Here is a 12,808-nt window from a genome sequence, read left to right on the forward strand (position 1 = left end):
AGCTGGAATGCAAAGCCAAACCTACCTGTCCTAACAGCAGTTCCTTCTGCCCCAGTCTTAGTGGAAATAGAAGACCTCCCAAGGAGCCCAGGAGCCAGCCAGCAAGACAAGAAGTGGTATGTTCTGCTTTGCTGGGAAATGAATTTTGCTTGCTTATGCATGATTTAAGTGACTGTTTCTTTATCTGCACTTAAATAAGCTACCTTCCTTGTACCTTTAACGTAAGTTGACAGTCAAGTTAGTGATGATGCAGCTGATTTGTTGCTGTGAATGTAGTGTGGGGAGGTGAGGACAACAGGCTTAGGCACTGCCAACCAGAAGAAAATTTCTTCAGGGGCTGAAAAAATGATTAAATCAGGAACAGCATTTCAAGTCTTGGAGAGAGCTGGGTCCTTCTGATGTGTCATAATACTCCTTGTAACCCTTTGCTTGGTATCATGGGGCCCAAGGACTTACCTTGATCCTTAATAAAATGTAGAACCTTGTAAACAGGTATCCTTGTGAATCTCTTTTGAACCTTTTGAAATGAGTAAGCTGATTTTTTTTCATTATCTCGGGGAGAATGGAAGCTTGAGGAGAATGACACAAGCTGAAGATAAGAGCTTTGATTTCATGTAATCAGAGTATTTGTTTTATGGATTGGATGCATCTCAAAACGAGGATGATTTGTTTGAAGATAAATGTACCATATAATTTATCTTTTCTTAAAGTAATTCTATATTGCAAAGCTATTTCAAAACCAAAACTGACATATATCAACCCAGTACTTGTGCATACATTGTCTTAACTTTTTCAGCTTCTTGTGCATTCAGAGGCAGTATGGCTTATCCTAGAAGTGTAATTCTGGTTTCTGCAAGACTCTCCAGGAGCAGCAGTGATGGAATGGAGTGACACAAAAGCTCTTATCCTAAGCATTTTCAGCCCTCAAAAGAAAAGATCCTTCTCCCATTGCCTGGCATATGAACCTACTTTGCTTCAGTATCTCTTAAAAGTAGATGATACCTGTTTCTGAAAGTGCAATGGCAAATGTACTTTAATTTTGTATGTCTTATTGATTAAAGACTTTTAATACTATGGATTTTAGATTATAAGGGGGATGATAATTCTGCTTTATCTGTTGCATTTTATTGAAGTTTCAATCAGAACATATGATCAATGCTGTTTTTCTTTCTTTTGCCCTTGATTTGTCTAGTATCTGAAATCTGTGCTTGTCTATGGTGAGATCCTGTTGATCGCTCGATTCCTTCCGTGGTGGTGGGTGAAAGGTGGTGGTTTCTTTATTCTTCAGCATTCTCAGTATGGTTTTATTTTTGTTCTTTTGGTCTAATTGCAAGATGCGTGCTAGAAACCGGTATTTCCTTTGGTGGAAATGTTTGACTCTTGCTCCAAACAGCTCTTCTTGGGTGCTTGATTTGTGCTAGCGTTCTTGCTAGTATTTGCAAGACTTCTGTTGCTTATTGAAATCCTGTTGCTTTTGTTCAGAAGCAGAGAGGACTCTGTAGCCAATCTGTTTCAGTTTTGGTCTTGGTACGCTTGTTTTTAGGATTAAGAACTTGAGCCTGTCTGTCTTAACATTGTCAAGGAGTCTAAGCTTACATGCCAGCTGCCGCAGTATGTAGCTTTTCTATAGAAGAGTGGGAGTGAACATAAAATACACCTGCATGTAACCCAAAACAGTATGCTGTAAAGAACATATGGTTCTTGGCAATTGATGAGTTTTAATTGAGAGAGTAATGCTTGTACTGCGTATGTGTTACATTTCTTAGAGACATATCATTATTATTGAAGGCAGTTGTCTTCTGGCAAAGGGGTTTTATTGTGTTCACTGGAAACAGTACTGCCTGTAATTAAGGGCAAATCCAGCTGTAGGAAGAAGATAACAGTTTGGAGCTGAGTCAGCAATTGAGCTACATTCTGGTTTCCTAGATGGGAAGTGGGGTTAGGCTAATATAATTGCCAGAACATACCTATTTATTGTGGGGGCTGTGACTTGGCTATTGCACCTTCAAGTCTTGATGTCTCGATGCCACTAACAAAATCTCTTTTCAACTGCTGCTGTCCTTAATTGGCCTGTTTCTGCATGAATTATCTTTGCTTCCTGTCAGAAAAATAGTCTTCTTTTAGAGAGAGTTTGCCAAGGATTGTTGAGGACACCAAAATCTTTTGGACTGGGGATTTTGTAGATGGTTAAATTGAAGGGGTTTAGAAGTAAGGTCCCGACCCCTTGAGTTTCCGTACTCTGCTTGGCAGATGCCCGTATTGGCTACCTTGCAGCTTATATCCCTTCCTAATGTCAATGTTTCCTTTAATTTAAAATGTTACTGCTGCAGCTGCCAACAGCAATTGTGCCAGATCGTAGACAGTACTTTGCCAGATAGGAAGGATTTTAGTGGTTTTATTTTTTTTTTTTTTTCCCCTTTGCTCCATTCCTGTAAAATTGTCAGTACAGGAAAACTGCTGGTCTGGATGGACTGAAAATGGTCTGGAATATTAGCTGCAAGGCTGGGAAGCCTAAAACACAATCAGCGTCTTTCTAGCTTTAGTCTTTTCTCAAGAAGCTGTTTCTGTGCTGAGATAGGACAGGAGACAAAGGATTAATAATTTTTTCCATATTATGGAATAAGTAGGGGTGGGTTTGGTTGGTTGGTTGGGTTTTTTTGCTTGCTAGTGGATGTAGCTTTCACTTAACTGCTTAAATTAGAGAAATGGAAAAATAACGTAACTGTTGAGGATTGGAGCCTTCAGTATTCATGGGTCACTTCCTCAGCATGTTTCACAAAAACCAAAACTCTGAATTTACCCATGGGTGACCTTTATATAAATCCTCTCTCTTTTCTAAAGGAGGACTATCCCTGAGTGTTAATCATTTACTGCTGTTGTGAATCCTGCATGCTTTTCTGCTTCCCTGCCTTAACACGTGTGATCTTCCAACTCATGCACTGGCTGCTTGGCTGTTCTGGCAGGGCTGGGAGTGTTAAACCGGGCTTTCTGGAACATGAGAAGGTGGAATTTGAGCTGGGGGCTGTCCAGGACCCCTCTAGATGAACAGCAACAATGTTTCCGCTTTGTTTAGATTTGGGTCATTAAATAGAGAATTTTACATTAAACTGAAGGAATACGTTTGTTTCAGAAATGTCCTTGCTTGAGTAGTTTATGAGAGTGCTTTTTTCCAAGCACCTTTTTTGATACCTGGCTGTACCTTGCATCAGCCTCTCCCAAAACATACCAGTGAAGGATCCTAGTACAACACAGACAACAGTTAATAGATCCTTGTCTATTTTCTAATGTCTTTTAAAATTCAACTGTTTCAGTAAATTGCTTAGCCCTGCTGCTTTGGAGATGCTTTTGTCTAAAGCCTTACTGTTTTCTAGCTGAGAGCTCCTGCATAAAAATACTTTTCAAAACACTGTTTAAAGTGATGAGTGTTCTCCCCTGCTCCTCTTTCTAGCTTTTGGAGAACTTTATTCCAGCTGTGGTATAGACTAGCTATAACTGTGCACGGCATTTCTGTGGTTTTGATTTTAAGAATTCAAAATTTAAAATTTACGAACCATTATGCCTTCATATGCAAAATTTGAAAGCAGGGTCTTAGTTTGTATTGTGACCTTTTTTAAAATGTTAATCAAGTATAGCTACAGTCAGCTTCTTCAGTAGTATTTAGTCCCTTAGTCAACTAAGTTGTGAATGATTTGTGTGTGCTCTACTGTTTGCTCCTGCACAGTAACGCTCATTTCTCCGAGTTTCTATTTTCTTCTCCTTTCTTTTTTTTTAACTTGCATTAGAATCAACATTTTCCAGTGACTTTGAAAACTGGTGTTGCTTATAGATGCTTGTTTCAGGTGTACATTTAGAGCTGCCATTTAAACCCTTTCAGCTTCCTGCAAATAAAATGCGCTGTATACTTGGGAGGTCTGTGCCTCCATCATGTTATTTTCTCCCATCTGTAAAACGTGCATAGTTCTTGCTCAGTTTTGTGAAGTGCTTTGAAATATGAAGTGCTTTTCATTTGGTAAGTGTAGACAACGTATACATGAGATAACTTAACCTGTCATTTCAGACTTCTGCAAAAACGTGCATGATACTGAGCAGAAAAGGGGTTTATTTGACAGTATCGTCATGTACACGTATACTTGCATGCCTCTTTCGTTCAGTATTTACCTTCCAGCAATGCCCTTTTTCCTTGCCTTTTCACATCAATCTTCTTGTCTTTACCTTTGCTTTACTTTTCCACCCTCTTTCTCATCCATACCTGTTTACTAATTGTGCCCCCTCCCGCTCCCCAATAATCCAGGCCCTTTGACGCTGCCGACCGCTGTCAACGTGGTGGAAACCTGTGGGACGCGTGGGCCCCGCCGAGGACCCGCGCTGCAGACGGACAGTACACCGCTTTTGTCCATGAGCGCAATGTGAAGAATGCAGGAATGCATAGCGGTGCTGGTACCTATGCTGTCCAAACCACCATGACCAGTCTCTGAGACGTGGGCCTTTCTGGAGCTTGAGACTGCTTTCTAGCAGAGGCTGGAAAATTGCATTTTGAGCTGTCTCTGAGATAAGGACAACGGACCCAAAGCTGACTATAGAGGGGGGAAAAAAACTTTTATTACGAAGGCTCTGCATATCGTGCTGTTGGTATTTAGTCTTTAAAGAAAAAATAACATATAGACCAGAAGCCACCCGTCACTCTTGCATTAAAAAGAGTATATATGTATCTTTTTAATTGTGTTAAGGTTTTTCTTAATGATTGAAAGATTAATTTTATTTTTTTTTTAGCTGGGTTTAACTTTGAGAGCCATGCAGGAAGTCACGTTTGTAATAAAACTACATATGCAACTAGTGGGTTATAATGCGGTTTCAAAAATCTTAGAGAGACAGAGGATGGAACTGCCCCTCCTTTTGAACCATGATTATTTAAAAATATCTAAGATAGATGGTTGATCTGAAAACTAACCTTTTTTTTTTAACAAGTCTTCTTCTGAAAAATATTGTTTGGAAATGGAATAGAGTTATTTTAATTTTTTTAAGAATAAAATTATCAGAAATCCTGAAAAGGCAAAGAGTAATTTTTTTTTTTTTTTTTTGCTTTCTAGAAATTTTTTTTCCTTTTTTGCTGCTGTGCTCCAGTTGAAATGAAACAGAAATATTTCCTGACAAACACCAGCCTACCATATGATTCACGAGGTTAATTGTTAAGTCAGAGGTTAAGACTCCAGCTTGATGGCTCATTGGTGTTCTTGGGGGCCTTTAACAATGTGAAGAACTACCTTTAACCTTGAATGCACTGTGTTTCCACATGTTTTCTGAAGTTAGCTGCTTTTAAATTGCAATGTTCTTTTCCTATTTAAAAAATAAAAGAGGAAAAGTTGTGGTAGAGCGCTTTTAAAATTCACTTATATTTGGCTTTTAGGATAAAGAAGGTGTTTGAATGATTTTCAAATTGTTTGAATAAGTTTCAAATTGCCACACAGCCCAGAAATACAAAAGCGTTGTTTTCAGATATCCAGCCCCAAAGAACCAAGAAAGTTAGTCTCAGCCAGGACATAACTTAATATTGCCCGAGATATCTTGGCCTCCTCACCCTTGCAATCTGACGGGGGAAAGAAATTGCTAATGAAATATGAGTCTCTATTTTACAACTCTGCTTAAAACAAAAAAGAATATGCAAGCTACATATTAAAGATCTGTGGGATCTACAGATGTGATTAGAGCAATCTGTTGTGCTATTTTTAGTTTTAGATTTTGCAAGGTGGATGTTGTAAACTTCTGGAGTTTACAACATTTGTTGCAAACCTATTTATTATTTATAAAGTTGCATATGAATAGGCAAATGAAACCAGGTGTTTTAACTTTAAAATATTGTATAATTTCTGTGTAGATGAGGGAGAAGCTGCCACTAATTTGAGTGGAGGAATTTGGGGTAGTTTTGTATTTAAAATGCAGGAACGTTGTTGCAATAACAAGTCACTGCTTTATCGCAGAGCTTTAAGTTCAGATGTGCTTATGTAGTGGTCAGGCCACTGCAAGTAGTGGCTGACTCCTCGGGTATCAGAGAAGTTTTGTGTAGCTATCATGGAATTAAATAGTTGAGGTTGGAAGACGCCTCTGGAGATCATGTAGGTCCACCCTCATGCTAAAAGCAGGGTTGAGTGGAGCAGGTTGCTCAGGACCATGCCAGCCAGATTTTGGGTATCTCCAAAGATGGAGACTTCACACCTCTCTGAGCGACCTGTTCTGGTGTTTGACCAGCCTCACAGCAAAAAAGGGTGTTTTTTCTTGTGTTTAAGTGGAATCTCCTGTATTTCAGTTTGTGCCCATTGCCTCTTGTCCTGTCTCTGGGCTCACTTGAGAAGAGTCTGGCTGTTGTCTTTACACCCCCCCATCAGGTTTTTTACACACTGGTAAGATCCTCCTGAGCTTTCTTTTCTCCAGGCTTGAACAGTCCCAGCTCTCTCAGCCTCTCCTCCTATGTCAGATGCTCCAGACCCTTTATTGTCTTCGTGGCCCTTTGCTGCACTCCCTCCAGTATGTCCACGTTTCTCTTGTCCTGGGGAGCCCAGAGCTGTGCACAGCACTCCAGGGGTGTCTCACCAGTTCTGATTAGAGTCCTGGGTGTCCCAGCTGCCTGCAGCGTGCTAACTGCCACAGGCTGCCCTGGGATTAACTGCAAGTTTGGTAATTAAAGCTTTGGCTAAAGTTTTCATAGTAGATTTTTTGCATGACAGCGGAACTAGTTCAGATTCAGGACAGGGGAAGCAAACCTGGTTGCCTGAAATCCATCTACCTTTAGAATTGAGTGTTTTAGTATGGTATATGTTGCATGCTTTTGCCATGTGGCTTTTAATCTTCCATACATCCTGAGGGTCGATTTTGCTCTGTGCTGGGCTTATTTTAGTGTGACTTCATTGACTTGGGGAGAATTATTATCCTGGTTTCCACTAGGGTAAGTGACAGCTCTCAATAGCAGACGGAGAAATTGTACCACACTAGTACCAACCACACCTAGCTGCATTTTTTACAGTGACAGGTCACGTGCTCTAGGAATAGCATTGAGGAAACACATGGCTGTCTTTCTAAACAGTATGGTGGTGACAGATCTTTGCTTAATATCCACAAAGGTTCTGCAGCCAGCACCTTTTCCTAAGGGTGTTTTCTTTCCTTTCCTGTAGTTGTTGACTTGCGTATATTACGCTATGTCAGTATATGGAATTATCTTCAAACAAATGGGAGACAGCAGAAGTCTTGGAATATGGGACTCAGCCTGCTTGATTAGAAACTGAGTGCACGTGAACAGTCTCCATTTGTAGGATCATACATCCCCAGGATTTTTTCTTTTGCTTTCCTCACTTTAAATGGAAAAGGAAGTTCTTTTTTCTGAATATTTTGTATTTTTGTTTAGGAAAAAAAATAATCTGAAAAGATGACAGGCTTAAATTTACTACTCTTCTTACCTTCAGGTACAACATTGAATGTCCCAAAATGAAGGAAATGAACAAAGAATGTCATACTATTGTACTACCTTGCAGAGTCAGTGTGAGAAACTATGCAGTGTCACTACCAGTTTCAAAAAATAAATTAGCTTGTATGGTGCTCCGTGCTGTTTCAAGTGAGATTACTTGCAAAAGAATTATCTCTTTTGCAACAGACTTGGATAGTTAATGTATTTTGCAGATTGTATCTCACAAACTAGAATGAGGTATTGTTTTTGCTTTTCAGCTAGGAAATTAAAAAAAAAAAATCATACCCTTTGTAACTGACAGCTTTCTCGGTCACGTTATGCATTGTATGCTGTATGGTACGTACTAATATCAATATATTTGTCAGGCAAAAAGAAGAAATAATGCAGTAGCTAACTCCCTTAACTGTGGGAGTTCCCTGAGCATGTAACGACTTCTGTTTGATTTATTAGTGGGCTGACAAACCTTTCCAGGCACTAAAACCCTTTGATTATTCCTACATTCATAATTATTTGTATGGCTTGAACTCCTGGTATAATTTATCAGCTTGTCCCTCAGAATATTTCTTAAAATACGCTGATAGAAGTTGATTCTGAAGACACAAAACCTGGCACTTACTACTACGCAGAGTTCAAATATCCCTTTGTATGTGGGTAAATGGAGGAACGTGGAAAGCTAACGCCCATTTCATTCTTGAGTACTGCATACTGACTATCGTAGAAGTTCTGCTTTTCCTGGGAAGCCTTTTATTATTTCCTTTATGATTGGCATGACAGTTCACCAGTGTTTTGTAAGAGAAGTCAGAAATTCTGTGCAGTGATGAAAATGAAGTCTCTTGTGCTGTTTACTTCCGTAGTCTGGCCGTTTATGAAGGCTGCATGGTAGACTTCCTGCTGGTGCTCTGAAGAGGGTGAAGAATCTGGGTGACCTCAAACAATTTAATGCTCTCTGGGGAACTCGTCTTTTGTGCCTGCAAATTCCAGTGGCTGAGGGTCTCCCTAGTATGACTTTCCTCTTGTGACTCTGCCTATCTCAGGGTGGCTAAGTAGGTGTTTCAGTGGGTCTGAGGGCAAAATGGGGTCAATTCCTACTTGAATCTTGGCTTAGGAGGCTTCTCTTGGGTCTGCCTAAAATTCATTTAGTTTCCTTGAGACCCTGCTGTGATGCAGGGGTGAAGCTGCCGGGACTCACCTCAGTTGTCCTTGCTACCTCAGCTGTCCTCCATCCCGTGGCACAAATGGCAATAAGGTTTCCTACAAACTTTCATCACCTTAATGTAAGTAGTACACTGCTTTTGGAGCAACACTAGACATTGCGTGTGCCATTTGAATATGCCGCCAGATTTCAAGACTGCCCTTATTTCTAGTGGGCAGGTTTTTGAATGAACTCTCTTGTCTGTCTAGTAAATGTTACTGCAGTTGTCATAGGGGGGAAAAAAGGCTAGTGTAATTATCCTAGCAATTTTCTAATGAAGATAAATTTCATTTTTCATGCATTTTCTCTCCACTGTGCTGCAATGCTAAGAAAAGCGTTAGAAGATTACAGCACAAAGAAGAGTTACTGGTGCTCTACATCACCTCTCTTATGTGGAGTTCATAGGAGCTTATACCTAGTTCCTTCAACATGTCATGGCATCAGCATCTCTCTGTGCTGCAGGCAAAATCTGAACTTCCTACACTGGTTGTCATATTAAACATTTGGGAGGCTATTTACAGAAAACTGTCAGCAAATAGGAAGAAAAGGGTTGGCTTCGTGTGAAGGTTATAAAACATTTTCACTTTCATGCATAGGCATCCTCTGATAGTAAGGTACGGGATTCAGTCTCACTTTGTTGCCTTAATTGGAAGAGCATCTATTCCTGCCTATTTCTTCTAATAATTGAAATTCTATGTATCCATCATTCCCCCTTTGCAAGACTATCTGCTGCTTGCCATTTCCCATTATGGGTGCACAGAGAGGCTGTACAGTAGGTTGAAAGGTTTCCTATTATTTGCTTTGCTAGTAGCTTCTTATTCCACCACTTTTAAGAGAATCAAGCAAGTGACCTCAGTTTGCCTCATGGCAATTAATTGTCTTAAGATGATTTGTACATTATTAGCACTAAAACAGTGATATCCTGTAATCTGTTTCCAGAGGTATATATTTAACATTGGAAGGATTCTTTTGGGTGCTTAAGCTGGAGGGTGGAGTTTTTCCCTGGAGCCTCTAGTGACAACAGGGGACTGCTTCCAAATTCCAGGGGCTGGAGGGAGGCAGGGGGCATTAACCTGTTAGCGATAAGGGAGAAGCTGGTCTGAACGGTCAAGTAGGAAGCGTCTCTGTCCGTGCATAAGGGTAAGTTTTCTTGTGGTGGATACTTGCTTGGTATCATTGTTCTCGTATTTGGGACAGGACTTTGAAAAGTGATAAATTTTTCTTCTTAAACCAATATTGCAACCAAACTGTATGTAAGTATGATTGTTGATTGAAATGGGCGACAGTCAAACTGCAGTTGTGTGTGCAGGTTGTCTGATTAACCATCATGTTCTGCAGCAGCTGTTTTTTCCATATTCGTTACAGTTTTCTGTTAGGATGGCTTTAGCTGTTCCTGAACTTTGAAGAGAGATGAGATTCCTGACTGCACAACATAAGCATCATAGTATAACTTTTGGTTTTGTAATTGTTTTTCTATTTTCATTGGAAATACAGATGGTAGGACAAAATAAAAAGGAGACATTTCCATTAGAAAGCAAAGGAGGTGAAACAAGTGATCCTAACAGGGTACAGAGTACATGCTGTGGTTCACTTAAAATATTGTGACTGCTAAGGTTTCATTCATGTCTCTGCCCAAGTTAACAAAACTGAAACTAGTTTATAGGTATGCCTAACCATAACATAGTGTCAATGCAGACCTATGCAGTGCACCCTTCTGCCCTCTATTCTGCTTACAAGTGTTGGGCAAAGTGCTGTACAAGTAGCTTTTTGTTAACAGTATCAACTTCCCTTCCCCTAACTTAGCTTTTTCTCTTGTAAAAATCCTAAAGTGTACCTTGACTTTGTTAGAAAAACTTCAGATGTTTGTTCCAAAAAGTGTATTTAATGGATAAAATCTTCCCTCCTTCTCTCTTCACTTTTTCCACTACTATGTGATGAAGCAGCAGGCAGTGTGGACCTGTTTTGTTATGAAGTCAGTTCTTCTACAGACATGAAATGTTCCCTTTTTTTTTTTTTTAAACTCACTGAAAGCCAATGTCTATTAGTTACCTGAAACAGTTTTTACAGAATGTGTCTGGTTCCCAGAAGACAGCTTGAAAAAAGAGATTGCGTGTGTTAAAGCTTTTTCTTGTTACAGGAAGAGTGGTAACATGATTCTGCGTATCTGTGCCCATCTTTCTGCCTTTGCAGTGTACCTCTTGTTGATTTGCTAGACAGCACGGAGTTGCCAGAAACTTGTGTTGATGATGCCGTAGGCCGTCCAGTTGTTGGCTTGGCAACAGGAGATTCAGAAGAGGCTGTTAGTTGCCCTTATCCTGGCACAAAGGAAACAGCTGCTGAAAAAGCAGACTCTGATCGTAAGCAAACTTAAGGATTTTTCCCTATTATCATGACGTGTGGGGTCCAAGTTAACTGATTAGGTTGTTACGAGGTTTTTTCCTTACAAAAATCCAGAAATGTTTTAGAAAGCTCCCTTAGATTATATGCATAAGGACAGTTTTGCCCACCACTGGGACAACAAAGTCAGTCAGCTCTCCCCGTTTCAGATGGAGGCAGCTCATTTCCAAGGACAGAGGTGCAAGGGAAAAGTTACAGTTCTTCATGAGATCTGACTTTAGCCACAAATACAGTGAAGTGCAACCATCTGAGCAATTAAGTCTTGCTGCTTGCTCGTTCGCTGTGAGGATGGCTGGGTAAATGAACTTGCAGCAGTGCAGTGTGTTGTGATTAGGTACATACAGTCTGTAGGCTTGAAAGTTGCATTCAAGGTTGAGCAAGTAGCTTCCCCGTCCCTGTGCTTTTTTCCACAACTGTAAAACCATATAATTAGTGCTCAGGAAGAATGCAAGTTACAAGTCAAATAACTCCACAGTGACATTAGGAAGATGTCTTTTCTGTCTTTTTCAGCATTTGAAGACACGTTCCTAAAACTGAAACAGTTGGAGACAGAGCACAGCAGCCCCGTGCCAGCCGAGCGTCCCAACGTAAACATAAACATACAGGTACTTGGGATTCATTCTTCCTGGCAGAGTCGCTGAGTTTTGTTCAAATCATTCTGAACAGTCTTACACTTACCTTGAGCCGTTTGCAAGATTTTTAAGAATACGAGTGAGTAATATTGGGGATAGTAAAGGAAATACAAATGCTTTGTTACATATAAACCTGCGTGTGACAGGGCAGTGAGATAAAGATGGGGGGCAGAGGGGCACGTGCGCCTATGCAGACTGTGGCCTGGTGAAATTTTCTAAAATCAATGGGAGTAAAAGGCATAAACACTTGAAATGTTCCTCAGTTGTCTTTATCTGTAGGTTCCCAAGTGTACGGTGTTGTATAGTTCACCCTCATTTTTGAGGGGGTGAGCTGCTTTCCTGGTGTTTTTCAGTTGCCTTTGGTAACCCTCCCAGAACATTGTTTTGACGTTTTGTTTTGAGTCAAGTTTGCTGGTGATCCGTCCCTCCTGTTAAGTAACCAGTTTTTACCTGCTCTCTGAAGTAGGTGTTAGTGCTCTGTGTGTTTACATAGAGAGGAGTGATGTGGTTTGATTTAGTGCTCTCATAAATCCTTTTGAGCAAGTGAGGCTGCATTTCCACCAGCAGCTGAGCCAAAATACGAGCTTCAGTGCCCTGAACAGGGCGAGGGCTCTCCTCTCCCTCACTCCTTTTTGCTCTTCCTTCCCCGGCTTCCTTCTCTCCTCCGTCACCTCCAGGAATCGTTGCATGTTTCAGTGAACCAATGTAGCCTACAAAATGGCAAACAAAAAATTTTTTGCCTTTTTTGTTTTGAACTTTTTGTTAAGGTGTTGGGTTTTTTTGGTTTTGTTTGTTTTGGTTTTTTAAGTTGTTAAATCGTGAGCTAAATAGGTTCATGGAAGGGGTCAAAGAAATGCCAGAGCCATAGTGAAAATAAGTAGTGTTGCTAGAAGGGATGGAGAGGACGGGAATCCTCCCTTACAACAGCAGTGAACTTTCATAGATTCACTGGTTATCAGACAACTGCACCCATGCAAGATACTATTCTTTTTTTTTTAATGAGCTTTAAAAAATTTGGAATTTAGATTTCCCTTACTCTGCTTCCCCCGGTGTTAAAGCTTTAGCGCTTTACTGCATTTTGAACAAGCAGAGAGAGTAAAACACCTGGCAGTGTTATCTCTGTTTGTACTACCC

The 12,808-nt window shown here is 40.3% G+C and overlaps 1 protein-coding gene across 2 annotated transcripts in view; it reads left to right on the top strand.

Annotated features, from left to right (window-relative positions):
- EPB41L5 (erythrocyte membrane protein band 4.1 like 5) overlaps positions 1-4,717 on the top strand; it is a 41,683-nt gene extending 36,966 nt beyond the window's left edge. Inside the window, exons 16-17 of one of the 2 annotated variants that reach the window (XM_076342932.1) lie at positions 1-116; positions 4,292-4,717. In XM_076342932.1, the coding sequence (XP_076199047.1) occupies positions 1-116; positions 4,292-4,475 (300 nt within the window). In that variant the 3' untranslated portion in view covers positions 4,476-4,717. Of the gene's footprint in view, positions 117-1,192; positions 1,316-4,291 lie in introns of those variants that run through there. The other variant, XM_076342933.1, reaches the window with a different exon arrangement.
- The last annotated feature ends 8,091 nt before the right edge of the window (positions 4,718-12,808 follow it).

The sequence above is a fragment of the Aptenodytes patagonicus genome, chromosome 6 (assembly GCF_965638725.1).
Source record: "Aptenodytes patagonicus chromosome 6, bAptPat1.pri.cur, whole genome shotgun sequence".
Taxonomy (NCBI): domain Eukaryota; kingdom Metazoa; phylum Chordata; class Aves; order Sphenisciformes; family Spheniscidae; genus Aptenodytes; species Aptenodytes patagonicus.